This window comes from Venturia canescens, chromosome 11, assembly GCF_019457755.1.
Source record: "Venturia canescens isolate UGA chromosome 11, ASM1945775v1, whole genome shotgun sequence".
Lineage (NCBI taxonomy): Eukaryota > Metazoa > Arthropoda > Insecta > Hymenoptera > Ichneumonidae > Venturia > Venturia canescens.
Genome location: NC_057431.1, coordinates 15,846,430 through 15,865,490, shown reverse-complemented (window position 1 = coordinate 15,865,490; position 19,061 = coordinate 15,846,430). Strand labels below are relative to the sequence as shown.

The 19,061-nt window shown below is 34.8% G+C and overlaps 2 protein-coding genes across 2 annotated transcripts in view; both read left to right on the top strand.

Annotated features, from left to right (window-relative positions):
• Nucleotides 1-19,061, top strand: part of LOC122418257 (extracellular sulfatase SULF-1 homolog) — a 561,276-nt gene that overhangs the window by 101,880 nt on the left and 440,335 nt on the right. The window lies entirely within an intron of this gene.
• LOC122418259 (uncharacterized) lies at nucleotides 5,307-7,692 on the top strand. Its single transcript, XM_043432393.1, has 3 exons — nucleotides 5,307-5,998; nucleotides 6,271-6,554; nucleotides 6,766-7,692. Exons 1-3 carry the CDS (start codon nucleotides 5,521-5,523, stop codon nucleotides 7,597-7,599), a joined length of 1,596 nt encoding a protein of 531 aa, XP_043288328.1. The 5' UTR covers nucleotides 5,307-5,520; the 3' UTR covers nucleotides 7,600-7,692.

Below are 19,061 nucleotides of genomic sequence, written 5' to 3'. Positions count from 1 at the left end.
TGCAGACCCTTCTGAATGTTTTCATCTCGACGTACACCCAGAGTTCAAAACTCTTAGAGAATATTTTTTCTCGTTCACTCTGTCTCTCTCATGCTTTTGCTCTCTACGGTCATTCTATCTCTCTCACACCTCTCTCTCCAACGGCAGACCCTTCGTTATGCCCCCCCCCCCCTCCCCTCCCTTATCAGCATCCGAGGCGAAGACAAATCCGTAACGCACTGGTCATAAATTAATTAAATGTCACACACGATTTTTCTCATTCCATCTCTCTCACACTCACCATCGGCTCTATCTCTCCTTCTTTTTCAAGGGCCGCGAGAATGTGTGCGACACACACACACACGGCCCTACGGCGCGCGGCTTCCCCATTCGCTGCCCCCCTCTGGCCCTGGCGCTTCCCCGCACACCGCTCCCCCCTCGCCACCATTTGAGCCAGAACCGGCGTAGCCTTACTACTAAAGTGTATATAGTAATACACTAGGGAATCACTTTTCATCGAATTTCAAGAAATGCCCGTGTCGCACTCATTTTTTAATGTTGATTTCAACAAAGTGCAATTGTGTACGTGACCATAAAAAAATGAAATTGTGCAGACGAATCTGCTCGAAAATTTATTGAATTGCGATTTATTATCAGCTGAATATCTTCAGTAATAGAATAGATTAGTTGCTATAACGAATAAAATTCGTTTGAAGAATAAAATGTGTAGTAAAAATTGCCGTCATTTCAATATAAACTGGGGAGTTAATTTGGAGGCTGGACAATGCTTATCGTGCGAAGGATACTTTTTCATAAATACACAATAATATCTCTTGGATATTACAGAAAAATTTGTTCGCATGTTTTTATAATGAATGCAATTAAGTTAAAATCTCTTGGAGGTCATTTTTTAAATTCCTTCTGTTTCCCTCTGTACGCATAGATGTGATCCATCAGATCTAGAAGAGCCCTGATTTTTATTTGAATGAGCAATTTGAATGAAAAGTGATGGGCCGGACAAGTACTTTTAGCACATATTTAAACATAATTTGTACCGATACGAAATCGACGTCGAATATTGTGAATACCAGGGGATCCTGAAAGTCTGAGAAGAATCGATTTTCTTCTAAGTAAGTCTCTGCCACCATAGAGTAACAAATGACTTTTACCTTCGATGCGATTTTTTTTTGGATTTGAACGTTTCTCAGAATAATTTCATATTGTGAAAAATTATGTATTATATACTAATAAAATACTTATCCTCCGATTGATGCCATAAATTGTAGTGCTGCACATAACTCAGATGGTAACTTTTTTGATTCACTTGAACTTTCTAAAGTTCCGGGTGCTTCCCGTAAGATTAAATTTCTCACGTCCTATTTAAATTTTTTTTCCCCTTTACAATATAATTACAGATTTGTATTTTAATTTAATATAATATTTTTTCATGATTTGTAAAAGCTTTTCTTAATTGTTTTGTTGAAATTATTTACAATTGGTTTCGTAATTTTTTTTACATACTATTATGTTTTGAATTTTTTTCACTCGTCATCCGATGTACTCGTCACTTTTGCATTTATTTGACCACGTTTTGTTCCTTTGAACCAAACGTTTTTCACGCATTACCATGATTTAACAGATTCATTTTTTTATTCATTGCGTTTGAAATGGTTTTTTTTATATCCTTTAGTAATGAATTGCTCATTTAAAGCAAGCTTCGAGAGAACAGATCGAACAACTTCTTCTTATAAATCATCGTGCATTTGTGTTTTGAACTACATGAGTGTCTCATAGGGTTTCACTGAGATTTTTATTTTCCCGCACGCACTTCATAACATCATAACCCCAAATGTCAACATGACGTGAAACTTCAGCTGGTGACTTTCGAGTACTTTCGAGCTCTCGAGCTTTTTAGCTTTCCGCCAAACTTCCTTGCTCTTCTTCTTGAATGTCATTGGCCCAAAAATTCTCTCACTCTTCATTGGTGAAACAAAATTTATCTCACCAGGGACTGGTAATCATGGGGGCCAAGAGGCCTATGTTTGTAGCGGTTGGAGTACGCGTATACAGATCCGTAAAATCCTGAATGTGTTAGTAACTTTTGCATAATCTTAAGCCCGTGCAAAGTTTTTTCTCAGAAATTACGACACCGAGCATGCTGATTTTGGACTTATTCGACAGAGAACTTCTTAATTAGCTAAAAGTTCAATTTTCAAAGCCGTACATAACTCATGAGCTTTGCAATTAAAGAAAATCACATGCCAATTTTACCCCCACCATCGCGAATCGTTTTATTCAGAGAAAATATAGTCTCGGCGAGAGCCTCAGGCCAGCAGACGACAGGGCTGTCAATGTTCTTGTCCCGAGACTCTACCGAGTCTCTTGAACACCATCAAAGGCACTTTGATGCTATCGAGTTTCTGTTTGGTAGGATCTGACGACATCTATTTTCCGATGTTATGATTGGTTGTTGAAATTAGTTGTTGATGATTGGAAATCTGACGACAACTTCAGAACGTAGCACGGCAGCACAGCATACATTAAAATAGAGGTAGCACGGTAACAGCAGACATTGACTACGTTAACACGGCCCTCTTATTCCGGTTTTGTATATACAGACGGGTATATTTATATATAAAGACAGATATGCATTTTGTATATCTATATTGATGTAACTAAACCGGAGTAAGAGTGCTGTGTAAACGTAATCATTAGACTGGGCCAAAAAAATTGAACAATTTTTTTTCTTGACAGTACTCTGAAAATATTGTTCATGACGATAAAAAAAAAGTTTCCAGAAAGTTTAAGCTTTTAATAATAATATTAAGAGGTGCATCATTGCAGTTATTGATTTTTCAATAGTTGCCGTATTTTTTGCATAAAATTCGGACTTAGTCAATTTTAAGAAATTTTTTCATCTCTTACCCTTGTAGGAAATTAAATTCCCCACAAAAAAGCTCTCTTAGTAAACTTTCGTAAGACGAGCCCATTCCTTGTAATCGAGCCTTAAACATTGGTATATTTTTTCAATTTTTTACTTTGTATTCGGGATTTCCAAAATGACCTTAAATATCAATATTTTTTCAAGACCATGGATTATTCTTAAGGGAAATTTAGTGCTCTACAAAAAAGGTCTCTTCACATTTTTCGATAAACTCACTCCTTTCAAAGTTATTTGATGTTAAAGTTAATTTTTAAAGTATTTAACCGTTTATTTTGCGTCAAACATAATTGTCTCCACTTGTATCATAAATTTATAACTCAAATATTACAAATATTTTTTTTCTGGCATGCCACTAAAGTTTTTTTCAAAAAATCAAAATTTATTAGGGTATTACTTCAATCAAAAAATTGTTTATCAACAAAATCAATTTTTATTATATTTAAATTATTCTAATAGTAAAAAAAAATTGATTCATTTATCTCAATTCATTTATTTGCATACGTATACACTTTTATCTATGATATTCAATTTGCCAACTTTCATCATTAACTCTTTATTGTTCTATCTTTCTCGATCATAGTTCTGTCGCAGTTCGAAGTACTCGTCTTCTACTGTTACGTTTGCAAATGTTCATTAGCAATGTTTATTGTCTGACCTTGAATGGTTGACGCTGCGAGGTGTCGCGGGCTTCACGCGAATCTGCTACCCCTACCCTTACCGCAGAACTGAGTACAAAGTTTTCCTTTATCCCCACCACCTAGTTTTTACCGTTGCATCGTTCTAAGACAAAGCTCTCAGCGTATGAGTATTCCTACTTATTCATTTTTAATTGTGCGTCGTATTTTGAACATTATCTAATTAAATTTGAGTTTTATTTTATTGTTATAAATTATTCTAAGTGAAATTTTCTTCTGCATTTCTTTACTTTGTTTAGTTGTGTTTGTTCGATAATAATAAGTTATCAGTTAACTATAACAATTTCAGTGTAGTAATTACTTTAACCCTAATTGTAGTGTCATAAATAATTAGTTTATTTCATTTTTGTGGAATAATTTATTATGTTACTTAGTTAAGTGAAAATCTGATTTTTTTACCAAAAGCGCTAATATGATAACGGAAAAAATTTATTTAATTGGTGTTCCCATCGAGAAAATTAACAACCGTAAACTTCCGACTGTTAACGAAGTTTTATCGTTATTTTTCTATCATCATAAAGTTTTAAAACTCAAACTTCATGATAGTGCTTCAAAAACTGGTGGTATTATTCAAAACTGCTGGAATAATTTACACAGGCCAACTTGTGGCTTTCGTAACGTTATTAAGGAGGCTCGGTCGCGAATGTCTGCGCAACAGAAAAAAATAATTTTTTAATATCTCATAGTTAGATTATCAATAATGACATGTGCGAAATTTCAGATGGGGTCATCGACCATTTAAGAACGAAAAAAATAGTGAAAGTTAGGATTTTTAACACGGGTCTTATGGAAGAGTCACTCTCAAAACGCGTGTTCTAAGGGATATATATGCACTTACGCAACAGAAATAAACAAAAAAATAGAGTATTGTTCTCCAAATCGTAAGAATTCAGAATATATCAAAAAAGTTTGGAGTTATCGACCTAACTAAAAAGATATTGACTGTTAAAATGTCTACAAACTCGATGTTCTGGGACGTTTCGTGACGGTGAGACGATTCCGCAACGTCGCAGAAATCAAATGTTCAGCACAGCGCTGAAGCGCATGCGCGATATTTGAAGTATCGACTGTCTAACCTGAAATTTGTAAAAAAATACACGCACGTCCGGGCGTGTGTATACGCGTACATAGAGGTTAAAAAGACGAATTAATTGTATAAAAACGACAAGTTTTAACGATTAACACTATTTATATACTTATTTTCCAACAATAATAGATAATGTTATATATCACAGGTAATGAGACCGAAAAAAAATCGTAATAGATCGTTGAGTATTTCTGTATGAAATCAAGTCATTTTTAGCTGTTGAATTATTTTCTCTATATTTCGACGTTGCCACTTTTTTGTGAGCAGGATCGTAACGTCAAACTGTACCTTTTTTTCTGATCTTTTTTTATTGATGTGTGACTGATTATTTTTGTTTTAAATGATTAATAATCGTTTTATAATGCATTCTGGTAATGCAAATATGCGCATTTAAAAAAAAAACGGGGTGCCCCGTTCATGCACCCACAGAACCCGGCCCTACGCGACCGAGCTTCCTTAAAAAAATAGTCGGTATCTTCAAAAAATGGAAGTATATAAAATGCAATCACAAAAGAAAAAAATCACGTGCACAAAAGCAAAGAGAGGATAGTTTTGTAAAAAAGCTTCAACAATTATTTGACATTGCTGGGACAAACGTTAATCATAATAATTCAAATGAAAGGATTAAAGAATCAGAAGAAATAATGGAAATTGATGAAGTAGGTATGGTATAAAAATTATTGATTTTTTTTTTAGAAAACAGTTCACGCGACTGTAACATTACTAATAATTGTGATGCTACAACATCTAGTCAAGAGTTGCAATCCAAATCGGATTCAACTTTGAGCCGGAATTCGAATGTGTCTGACTTTGAAATGGAATTTTTAACAAAAAATCGAATCCCAAAAAGAAATATTATGAATCCAGAATTAGTCGCTGCACTTGATCGTTGTAATGTGAGTAGCCGAAGTGCTACATATATTTTGGCTGCTGTTTTAAAAAGTCTTGGGATTGATATTAGCACTGTTAATTTGAGCTATAAAACTATACAACGATACCGTAACACTCGTCGAAAAGAAATTGCGGAAGGCTTGAAAGAAGACTTAAAATTCGAAGATAACTATGTGGTACATTGGGATGGAAAGCTCTTAGAAGATATTGTTGGGACAGAGACAGTCGATAGACTTCCGGTTCTTTTAACATCGTCTGGGAGTGAACAACTGTTAGGTGTTCCAAAAATTAATGAAGGAACTGGAATTCAACAAGCTTCTGCTGTGCACTCAACTTTAATGCAGTGGGGTGTCACCAATTATATCAAAGCAATCTGTTTTGATACTGCAGCTACCAATACGGGTAAATTATTATTATAACTTCTCACTTGAAAAAAAAAACTTCGATTTGGAAAAATGCTGAATGATAACTGTTAAAAATAAGTTTTTTCTACGTTCAAAGTCGAATATTTCTAAAAATTTCTAGTACCTTTTTTCTATGAACAAAAATAAAATTTTTAAAGTTAAATATTATTTAAAGATAAATTTTTTTATGGAGATCAACTTATTATTTATTAAGTTTTTCGGATTTGTAATTCGCGTTTTTCATTATAATGTTATCTGCTAAATCTATAGGAATTCATCATGGAGCTGGCGTAGAATTAGAGAAAATCCTGAAACGAAAGCTCATATGGTTACCTTGCCGTCATCATATAATGGAACTAGTCTTAAAAGGCGTTTTTGAAGCGTACTGGCCGGTGCAATCAGGTCCAAACGTTCCATTCTTCAATCGATTTAAAATCCGTTGGAATAAAATTAACACGTCTAAATATAACGCTGGCATCAACGACGACGTGGTTGCGAGTATACTATCAGACAAAAAGAATGGATTACTGAGTTTTATTGACAATTATTTGCAGGTATGGTTTGAGTTTGTTATTGGAGTAACAAAAGTACACAGAAAACATTCTAGGGTGATAAAAATTTTTAGTTTAACTCAGATTATGCTGCTTTTTTTGAAAAACTTTCTGATTCCCACTTCACTTTTTTGGCGTGAACAATCAAAAATCTTCAGTTGGTCTGTGAAACTACTCATTGAAAATAACAAAAATTTTCTTGATTTGATTGCAGAAATTTCATCCAAGAAATGATTATCGAGAATTTTTGGAGTTGGCATCCATTTTCTTGGGAGCTGCGCCCAAAGATAATTACACCTTTAAAAGCCCGGGAGCCATGAGTCATGCTCGTTGGATGTCAAAGGCAATTTATTGTTTAAAAATGTTTATCTTTCGGGATGAGTTTAAAATGATAGCTCGTGAATTGAATAATCTTCGTCATATTTGTATTTTCATTGTTACAACGTATGTAAAAGCTTGGTTTACTTCACCCTCGGCGATCTTGGCTCCAAATAATGATTTGACTTTGATGCAAGAGTTAATATCATATAAAACAATAAACTCGTCCATATCGCAAGCTGCTCTGAATAAAATGGTTAGACATTTATGGTATTTAAATGATCAATTAGCCGTTATGGCTTTATTTGATGATTCTCTTGACCAGAGTGTGAAGCTTAAAATGGTTGAAAACTTAAAAAATAACAAATCTTCTGTTTCTCAAGCTAGAAAATATGAAGTGACAAGCAATTCAAACGAATTGTTGGAAAAAGATATCAGTGACTTTGTATCTACGGAATCACTCACTTTATTTGAAGAATTTGATTTGCCACATGATTTTATTGATGAAAATGTAGACAGTTGGTCCAATAATAACAGTTTTCAAGAATGCAAGGAATTTTTCAATAAGTTAGCTGTCGTCAATGATGTTGCGGAGCGTGGTGTAGCATTAATTGAAGATTACAATAAGTGTCTCACCAAAAATGAAGAACAACTTCAATATTTATTATTAGTTGTTAGTGAATATCGAAAAAAGTTCCCTAATTGTAACAAGAGGAATTTAATTGGATAGGTTTCTTTAAAAGTGCTTATTTGACTCAATTTGTTGTAAATTATAACATTACAATCTATTTTTTGTAAAAAAAAATTGAATATATGTAGAAAAAATAACTTCTTTTCCATTCCATTAACACTTTTTGTTTATACTAGTTATTCGATTTTTTTCTATAAAAAAAGCTATAAAACTATGTGTAATCTATGAATAAAAATATAAATCTATGCAAATAAATTAATTGAGATAAATGAACCAAATTTTTTTACTATTAGAATAATTTAAATATAATAAAAATTGATTTTGTTGATAAACAATTTTTTGATTGAAGTAATACCCTAATAAATTTTGATTTTTTGAAAAAAAACTTTGGTGGCATGCCAGAAAAAAAATATTTGTAATATTTGAGTCATAAATTTATGACCCTAGGGAAAAAAAGGTTGGGACAAGTACATTGATGGTCTCTTGTTTCTGGATGACATAGAAAAAAAACTCAGAACCAGGAAAAAAATTCTATAGAAATAATAAACGAAAAATTGAAAAGTTCAAAAAAATTCAACAAAAATAAAAAATAATCGAAAAAAATTCTGTAAAGAAAAATAAAAAATTTTCAAAAAAATTCATAAATATTGGACAAATTGAAAAATGTACTATCCAAGTTACATGCAGTATAAAAATGTATGATATCAATTGGAGGCCAAGTTTTTATTGATAATTTGGAATATTTATCGAACAAATCGGAATCTTTAATTGAAATTCATGATAATTATTTTCAAGAAAAAAGTTAATGAAAAAAAGTCATAACGGAAGTTACGTGCAGTTCTAAAATGTATTATATCAATTCGAGGTCAAGTATTTATCAGTTATTCGAAATATAATCTCCGGCGACCAATGAGCGTTGAGAATCCTTGTCGGGCTCACAACGTTTTATCAAAATTACTAAAAAAATAATGAAAATAAAATCATTAAAAATTCACATGAAAGTCATTCGTTACTTCAACAAGGTACACACTTTAAAGAATCGATTCCCCTCCGACTTTCACGATCTCCTGGTATTATTCACAACATTCAACTTCGATTGGATCGGTACAAATTATGTTCAAATACGTCTTAAACGTACTTGTCCGGCCCATCACTTTTTATTCAAATTGCTCATTCGAAAACAAATCAGGACTGTTCTATAATGACAAATATAATAAAATGGATAGAAATAAAAATAATATCTCCAAGTAATTTGAACTTGATTGTTCGCAAGTTCGTATAGCAATATCCACTTCTCATTTTCTTCAGTGAACACATACCATTCGGTAAGAACCAATGAAAATGAGAAATAATCAGGCACATTACTAGAAATTTTCGAACCTACTCAGCCATGAAATGTTTTTTTTTCTATAGTCACGTACACATTTTGATAAATATCACTAGTCGAGTACGACACGTAGATTCCTGGAATTTGGAGAAAAATGATTTTGTTGTGAATTATGACTCCATATAATATAAATAGATTAATCAACTTCATCTTTCATTTTCGTTTCATTTTGACAAGAGTGATTCGAAGGAAAATTATTTTCTCGGGAATTACTGTTCGTTAATATTAACACATGCATTAACTTCGTTTTTGATTTGTTTTCGAATGAGCAATTTGAATAAAAAGTGATGGGCCGGACAAGTACGTTTAAGACGTATTTGAACATAATTTGTACCGATCCAATCGAAGTTGAATGTTGTGAATAATACCAGGAGATCGTGAAAGTCGGAGGGGAATCGATTCTTTAAAGTGTGTACCTTGTTGAAGTAACGAATGACTTTCATGTGAATTTTTAATGATTTTATTTTCATTATTTTTTTAGTAATTTTGATAAAACGTTGTGAGCCCGACAAGGATTCTCAACGCTCATTGGTCGCCGGAGATTATATTTCGAATAACTGATAAATACTTGACCTCGAATTGATATAATACATTTTAGAACTGCACGTAACTTCCGTTATGACTTTTTTTCATTAACTTTTTTCTTGAAAATAATTATCATGAATTTCAATTAAAGATTCCGATTTGTTCGATAAATATTCCAAATTATCAATAAAAACTTGGCCTCCAATTGATATCATACATTTTTATACTGCATGTAACTTGGATAGTACATTTTTCAATTTGTCCAATATTTATGAATTTTTTTGAAAATTTTTTATTTTTCTTTACAGAATTTTTTTCGATTATTTTTTATTTTTGTTGAATTTTTTTGAACTTTTCAATTTTTCGTTTATTATTTCTATAGAATTTTTTTCCTGGTTCTGAGTTTTTTTTCTATGTCATCCAGAAACAAGAGACCATCAATGTACTTGTCCCAACCTTTTTTTCCCTAGGGGAAGTTTATGGTTTGATATCACGCCTTTTTTCTCAAAAGTTCCTCATTTATGTTATGACGGTTATAGGATTTTAGTATAAATTTCTATGAATTATTTGCTTAGTATATTTTTATAGATTCCATTCTCATACGAACAATTTTTATGGGATAATCTTTTTCATGAAATTATCAGCAAATAAGGGACCATAAATGTACTTTTCCCAATCTTATTTTCCCTCGGTATGATGTTCGGCTTATAAAGTTGGTTTCCACCATAGAAGACCAATTTTTCGTAAAAATTGTAGTGAAAATATTTCGTCACAAGACTGCCCTTGAACTTTGGCGATTTTTTTCCTTATACTCTAATATGTTATGCCTATTAGGAACTCAACAGCATGGAGGAATCCGGGATGATAGGCCCGGGAAATGAATTTCGGTTTATAATGTTAGTTTCCACGTAAAATACCAATTTTTCTTCAAAATTGTACTGAAAATATTTCGGCACTGGTTTGGTCTTGGACTTTGGTGATTTTTCTCCTTGTCTTCTAATATGTTTTGTCTATTGGGAACCCAAGAGCATGAAGAAATGCGTGTTGTGGGCCGTAATATGATTTTCGGCTTATAACGTTGGTTTCCACGAAATAAGATCTATTTTTCGTCAAAATTGTACTGGAAATATTTCGTCACCGGTCTGTCCTTGGCCTTTGGCGATTTTTTCCAAGTCTTCATACCAAGAAACAACTGACGTAAAGATTTCCTTAATAGAACAGATTTCATTTATCCCTTTTCTTCAAAATTCAAATGAAAGATAGATCAAATTCAAGACACGAAAAATCCAACAGATTTGCCCACTTTGAATGTCGCTTTTGCATTCTGAATCTAGAGATTGCATTTCATCCAAAACGTGCCCCCAATGAAATATATTTCCAAAGTTTGCAAGTGGCCGCTGAGATCCAATTATCCACAGTTTGATAGTTGCTGAAAAAAAGTACCCGAAAACTTCTAACATTTATTATGCCAGAACTCAAAGCAGCAAAAAAAACTAAGCGAACTTAATTCAACAGAGCAACAGAATTCAAAGACGTTTAAGGTACCTGCATTGGTTTTGGAGGAAAACCATTTCAGGACAATTCAGAAATGAATTTAGAAATTCGAAAACTCCCAATGGAGTAGAAAAAGGAAAATTGAAGTATTTAGAAAAGCGGAAGACTTTTGTGATAAATTTTCTAGATTACATGATACGGTTGGAGGAAATGATTTGAATGATTGGCACACATGCTGCAACACAGAAATATCAAAGTTTGGAAATATTCGCTGTATATCAGTCATACAAACTTCAATACTATTTGAAAAGGAACACTTAAAACCTTGCCGAACCAAGTTCCATTACATATTACCATAATCAAAGATAAGGGGTGATCCGTCGCATATATATTTATCCACAGAAATTTCAGAGTCAATGTATTCGCAATGCGCAAAGCACAATGAGCTTCGAAGACAGCAATTTCTAATCTATCCATAAATGAGCAACTGAAGACTTTTATAATCAATTTTTTACTTCATATATATGTTACAGTTAGAGTCAAAATGTAAAATGAATGGCACAGTATTTAAATTGTATAGTTTGCAGATTTTTGCAGTATTTCAATGATCCGAATTTACAGCATTATAATGAAAAGTTGTCAAAAGTCATGATGTTACATTAAAATGACATAGCGCACATTGCATTCAGCAATTCTGTAAGTTTCTGGGGATGTTGGTAGGCATTATATTTGATCGCATCCAAAACTGAGCAACAGTAGACTTATTCGAATGAATTTTTTTTATAATAATTCCATATTTGTAGTTTGCAAAGTGGAAATACTCAACATACATGTCATTCCATAAGTTTTGTTATCAAAATTTGTGTTCGCATACAGCATTCCCAAGATACGACTTTTCATATCATCAGCAAAATAAGCATCCAAAGACTTTTTGGAAGAAGTTTCAAAATTTATTACTCGACAGAACAGGTGGAAAAAGTATAACAACACTTATATCAACACCAGAAACTGTTTTAAGAATCTGATATACAAAATGTGCGATTGATGATCATAGTCGGAAACCACTTGAATCATGTTACCACAATCAGCATGAAGAAATAGTAGAAAATTATAGGACACATATTAGGCAACCAATTAATACTATGTATCGATCCGCTGCAAACCGATGGAGTCAAAACAAGGATCGGAAAGACTCAATAGGAAGCAAAATGTGGGAATATTCAAAAATACCGATGACACAAGAAAGAAATTAAAAAACATTTATTCGATTGGAGTTTCTTACATTATATATACTAACAGTTCCGTGTGTTCTTGTTTTATTAATTATCAACCATAATATTTCAGATCGCAAAAAGAAAATTTGACGTTATAGGTTGACGAACATTTTTTCTTACAACTTCCAGACCTATTTTTGATAAACTGATTTGCCTTATTTATATTATTCACTAACTATGCGAACGTTTGTTACATTTGTCCCACACTTCGTAACGTCAAACCCCGGCCGGTTCGTTACCACACAGCTATCAAAGGGAACTCGTATATATGACCTACATTATTACACATGATATGTAATCACACAACTGATGATATATTTACACTGGACAATATTCCGCGAACTCTGGTTTAATTGAAAGATTATCTCAGTTGACACTTATTTCCAATCGAAGGAAATAATGAAATCTTGAAAAGTTTCGTTGACATATATGAATCGCGCATTTTTTTATATGTTTTATTTGCACACACAGATCACAGTCTACATTTACGCGGCCGCTTTTATACCGGTTTAGTATACCACAAGTTTTAACAAAATATACATTAACCAATTTTCACTAACCATTTTCATTTATTAATTAGAGTCCGCACACAACAGCACTTTGGGGATCATAACCTCACCTGTCAAAATGACGTTCAGTACGAAAACAAGTCTCGGGTGGTTTCGGATGTGCGTATCGATGTATTGATATCATATAACCTATTTACAAATGATATATGATAAACTTATTTTCAGTCAAACGAATTAATGAAATCTTAAAAAGTTTCGTCGACATGCACCGCGTATTTTTTTATTTTATTCTTTTTCACACACAGATCACAGACTACATTTACGCGACTGCTTTTATACCGGTTTAGTTTAGCATTCCACAGGTTTTAGTACTATGCACTTCGTTAGATGACGAAAGTTTTTTTTATTTATCCCACACGCATTTCATAATGTCAAAACTCCGTTTGTTTATACGATGATCGAAAACTGACGCGTGGTTTATATATATATATATATAATATAATATCCATGGAGTCTGAGCGTGGTCGGGGTACGACTCAAAAGTTAGAAGGCCTAAAATGGTGAACAGGCATTCTGTATAACGCATATATAGATATACAGAATGCCTGTTCGCTATTTTAGGCCTTCTAACACTTGAGCCTCACCCGCGGTCGGCCTAGCAGCTGGAGGAGCCGACATCGTTGAGCCAATCAGAATGCGTAGAGGCAACAACTCTACTACCACTGACTACGTCAAAACGCGTATACGTATACGTCGAACTCGTGATGTGTCAGTAACTTTTGCATAATCTTGAGCCCGTGCAAAGTTTTTTCTCAGCAATTACGCCACCGATCGTGTTGATTTTGGGCGCAATCGAAAGAGAATTTCTTAATTAGCTGAAAGTTCAATTTTCAAAGGCTCAGATGACTCATAACTTCGGTAATTCAAAAAAATCACTTGCCAATTTTACCCCCACCACGGCGAATCGTTTTATTCAGAGAAAGTATACTCGGCGAGAGCCTCGGGCCAGCAGACGACAGGGCTGTCAATGTACTTGTCCCGAGACTCTACCGAGTCTCTTGAACAAGTGGAGACAATTATGTTTGACGCAAAATAAACGGTTAAATACTTTAAAAATTAACTTTAACATCAAATAACTTTGAAAGGAGTGAGTTTATCGAAAAATGTGAAGAGACCTTTTTTGTAGAGCACTAAATTTCCCTTAAGAAAAATCCATGGTCTTGAAAAAATATTGATATTTAAGGTCATTTTGGAAATCTCGAATACAAAGTAAAAAATTGAAAAAATATACCAATGTTTAAGGCTCGATTACAAGGAATGGGCTCATCTTACGAAAGTTTACTAAGAGAGCTTTTTTGTGGGGAATTTAATTTTCTACAAGGATAAGAGATGAAAAAATTTTTTAAAATTGACTAAGTCCGAATTTTATGCAAAAAACGCGGCAACTATTGAAAAATCAATAACTGCAATGATGCACCTCTTAATATTATTATTAAAAGCTTAAACTTTCTGGAAACTTTTTTTTTATCGTCATGAACAATATTTTCAGAGTACCGTCAAGAAAAAAAATTGTTCAATTTTTTTGGCCCAGTCTGGTAATCATAATTTCGATCGAAAGGCGAGTGTCAGTGTATAACTAGCTGTGATTGTAAAAAAAAGCACAGTTAATAACTGAGTGAATAAAAGAAAAAACAGAAGTTTTTCAGAATTGTGCGGTTATCGTAATATATCTATTAGATAGCACATTTGCGAGATTTCACGTCATGTTGACGTTTGTGGTTATAATCCCCAGAGTGCTGTTACGTGCGGAGTGTAAAAAAATGAAAATGGTTATTGAAAAGTGGAAGGAATCGATATTTCTAATGACGTGACTAATTAGTGTTGAATAGTAATAATATTAATGAGAAAAATAACGTTCGTTCATTATAACCTCTCAAACGTTCTTTCCAAACAGGAATTTTATGTTGTGTAATTACATTAAAGAAAAATATGCGTGGTTGTATGAAAAAATGAATTTAAATAAATTTTGAAAATCTTTGGTCAAGGAAAAGTGTGTAATCCAATGTATTGTTGTCATATTTTCTTTCATTTAGTTTGGTTGTATTCACCGGGCCCTTTTTCCCACCTCCTTAGCTTTATAGTGTATCCATACCAATTTCTATTCACTCTCTAGTTAATTCGAGTGACATTCGTATTTCTATTTCCTTATATTGATTTCAATAAATTGGAAAATTCATAACAAAAAGTTTTCATGATTACTTGTTTATAAACTCGAGTTTGAAAAAATCTTTGGGTTAAGTCATTGGTTGTATTGAAGGTAATCAGGATTAAATCGGTTTACACAAGGAAAATGGTGAACAAAACAATTGTATTTTGAAAAAGTTATACACGAGACGATAAATTAGAGACGACTGATTGCACGAAAGAAAAAAACATATATTGCCTAACAACGCCTCTCCTTTTTTTTTAAATGAATATATATATGACGAGCTTTTCGCGATAGTCAATATTTTATTTTAACACTCCCACTTTGATATACCGAATATATATATATTTTAATTTAAATTATGCTTGATTTGTCGAGTACACGTAGCATTTTTCGTTGTTGTTCAAATGCGTTCCTGGCGAGAGGCTTTGTAAGTATGTCAGCTTGTTGTTCATTTGTCGAGACATACTCTAAATCAAATTCCTTTAATTCATACATCTCACGAATGAAGTGGTATTTGATGTCAATGTGCTTACTTCTCTTGTGAAATTCCGGGTTTTTAATTAATCGAAGTGCACTCTGATTATCAATATAGAGTATACTGGTCTGCAGTGTAGGCGTTATTCCTCGAAAAAGTCTCTTAACCCAGATTAATTCCTTTGCTGCGTGACAAGCTGCAACGTATTCCGCCTCGGTTGTCGAAAGTGTCACCGTGCTTTGTCGCTGTGATTTCCATGTGATTGTGGACAAACCTAATTTGATGACATAACCTGTAGTTGATCTCCTGGTCTCTGTATCTCCAGCATAATCTGAGTCACTGAAAGCGAGGATTTTGTCGTCGCTCCCACTGTCGAAATACAGCCCGTAACTTGTTGTGCCTTTCAGATACTTAAGGATTCTTTTTACATTATTCCAGTTGGCCTTCGACGGTTTCTCAAGATACTGGCTTGCTTTATTGACAGCATATGTAATATCAGGTCTTGTGGCCACCGAAAGATACATTAAGCTTCCAATAGCCTGTCGATACGGTGCATTTTTGACTTCCTGGCTGCTCGAACCTGGTGTATCGTTTGATTCGTGCTGTTTATCCGCCGGTATAGTCACAGGATTCGCGTTTTCCATCCTGAAGCGTTCAAGAACTCGATTTGTGTAGGCCTCTTGATGAAGAAATATCGCACCATTTGATTTCTGCTCTATCTGCAATCCGAGAAACATGTTTGCCACATCGATCTTGACTTCGTATTCCTTCTGTAACTCTTGCAATAGATTCTTAATTTTCTTCTCATCTGCCGATGCAATCAAACCATCGTCGATATATATTGCAAGAATCAATCGTCCGTTGCCTTCTCCCGAGATGAAGACACATGGATCTGCTTCTGTGGCTTTCAGGTTGAACCTATTAAGTGTGCTCGTGAATCGTCGATTCCAGCAGCGCGAAGCCTGCTTTAAACCATACAAACTTCGCTTCAATTTACACACACGATCACTTCCATCTTCATATCCCTTAGGTTGTCTCATGAAAATTGTTTCCTCTAGATCTCCGTATAGAAACGCTGTCTTTATGTCAAACTGTCGTAGGTTCATTTTCCAGCAAGCTGCTACCGCCAGAATACCTCTGATCGAATCAAATCTTGCCACAGGACTAAATGTTTCCTGATAGTCGATGCCATGTTGTTGAGTAAAACCTTTCGCCACGAGACGTGCCTTGTAGCGCTGAATGTTGCCTTTCGCATCCTTTTTTATTTTAAAAGTCCAGCGATTGTCAATCACTTTCTGGTTGCTCGGTGAATGAGTTAAAATCCATGTTTGATTTTGTTCATGCGATTTCATTTCTTCTTCCATGGCGCGTCGCCATGAGTCAGCGTCTCTGGAGCTCATTGCTTCCTCGTACGTGCACGGTTCTTCTATTTCAGACAGCAAACAGATACTCAGTTGAGCTTGCGGGAATTTTGCAGGCTTCTGAATGTTGTCTCTGTTTCTCAGATTAAATCTGAAAGGCAACCATCGATAAGTTGATGTATGATCCACTTGTGATGTATCCTCGTGCTCTAAAGTAGCCTCTTGTTCATTTTGAATTTCCTCTTCATCCGGAACCTCTTCGTCCTGAACCTCTACGTCCAAAACCTCTTCATCCGCAACTTCTTCGTCCAAAACTTCTTCGTTCATAACCTCTTCTTGCTCTGATTCATCCATGTTGACCAATGTTTCTGGATTCTTTGGAACATATATATCTTTTGGCATTGTAAGAAGAGTATAATCTTTTGTATCTTTCTCATTTTCATGTCGTCCCGAGAACTTGACATCTCTGCAGACTCGGATTTGATTTTCTCGTTTGAACCAGATACGATATCCTTTTGTTTCTTCATCAAATCCGACCAACAATCCTTGCTCGGCTTTTGGGTCCCACTTACGCCTTTTTTTTTTAGGAATGTGCGTAAAGACTTCTTCTCCGAAAGTTCGCAAATAGGTAACGTCTGGAGATTTCCCATACCATAGCTCGTAGGGTGTAGTCTCTTTCACAGTGCTCGGTCCTGTTCTGTTTAGTACGTGAACAACAGTGTTCACAGCCTCAGCCCACAGTCTTGTGCTAAGTTTCTTTGCAAAGAGTAGTGTCCTTGCTGCTTCAACAACTGTTCGATTCTCGCGCTCAGCTGCTCCATTCTGCTCTGGACTATAAGGAACTGTTTTTTCGTGTCGTATGCCCAGACTATCCGTGAGCTCACGCACCTCTGAGTTGATAAATTCAAGGCCATTGTCCGTTCTCAGGGTTTTAACACCGCGTGGTATGATTTTCTCGCACCTCTTGAAGAAAACACGAAGATAATTCTTTACCTCGGATTTCCGCTTGAGAAAGAATACCGTTCGCATATGAGAAAAGTCGTCTTTTAGTAGGAGAAAAAAACGTGAATCTCCAATCGATCTTTCCTGCATTGGACCACACAAATCTGCGTGTACAAGGTCTCCGGGTTGGCTTGTTTTTGTCATACTTTTCGGGAACGAGGTACGATGCATTTTTCCTATGACGCATGACTCACAAAAAAAATCTTTATCGACTGATACTTCAACGTTTTTTTTTTTCAAGAAGTTCTTAACATATCTTGCGTTCTGATGCACCAATCGCTCATGCCAGTCACGAAATGATACTGCCGCATTTGCCTCAACCACGTCTTCCTTAGCGACGATTTTTAAATTCATTCGAAATAGCTTACCAAATCGCTTTCCTGTGAGGATTGTCTTTCCATCCTTTTTCAGCTCACATTTTTTTTCGTCTGATTGCAGTTTCAAACCTTTATCGAGCGCGGCTCCCACAGAGAAAAGATTGTATTTCAATTGCGGTACGAATAACACATTTGACAAATGTTTTTCATTCCAGAATCGACCATCAAACGCGAGAATGTTAATGTCGCCTCTTCCTGTTGCAGAGATAAATTTCCCGTCACCAATTCTCACTGGTATCTCTTTTTCAAGGGTTTGGAAGTTGATAAACCAACTACGTTGTGTAGACATATGATCACTAGCGCCTGAGTCCAAACACCATATATTCTCATAGCTTCCCTGCTCTGTTGAGGTCACCAGAGTTTCAACGACGAGAGCATCTCCCTTTGGCTTGCTATGGCTTGATTTTTTGAATGTATTTTTCCTTTTTTCAGGACATTCTCTTGCCCAATGACCAGGCTTAGCGCAGATATGACATTTTCCAGGTCTTGACATACCTCGTCCTCCTCGTCTTTGTCCGGATTTTCTGTGAGTTTGGTTCGCAGCCAAGGCGCTGTTCTCCAAAGACTGTCCCACACCGTTCCTCATTTCTTCGATGGTGAGCCTAGACGTGAGATTCGCGAGGGTTCTCTCCGCTAGGGATGTAGACTCCCACGCACTCACAAAATGATCATAGCTACGAGGTAGTGTCATGAGAATTTTTGTAATTATCATGTTGTCTGATACTTTTTCTCCCATTACCTCGAGTTTGTGCGCAATATCCTCCAGTTTTGCGATATGCGACGAAATTGTGTCTCCGGATTCCATTGTGGCACTGTACCACATTTGTTGAAGCATGTGGACGCTCGCTTCAGATTTCAGTTCATAAACTGACTTTAATTTCGTCCACA

Excerpts from the sequence above, each read along its gene's own strand:
- LOC122418259 (XM_043432393.1), top strand. The coding sequence starts at position 5,521 with ATGGAATTTTTAACAAAAAATCGAATCCCAAAAAGAAATATTATGAAT. Across the intron at positions 5,999-6,270 it reads TACTGCAGCTACCAATACGG|GAATTCATCATGGAGCTGGC; the intron begins GTAAATTATTAT and ends CTAAATCTATAG. Across the intron at positions 6,555-6,765 it reads TTATTGACAATTATTTGCAG|AAATTTCATCCAAGAAATGA; the intron begins GTATGGTTTGAG and ends ATTTGATTGCAG.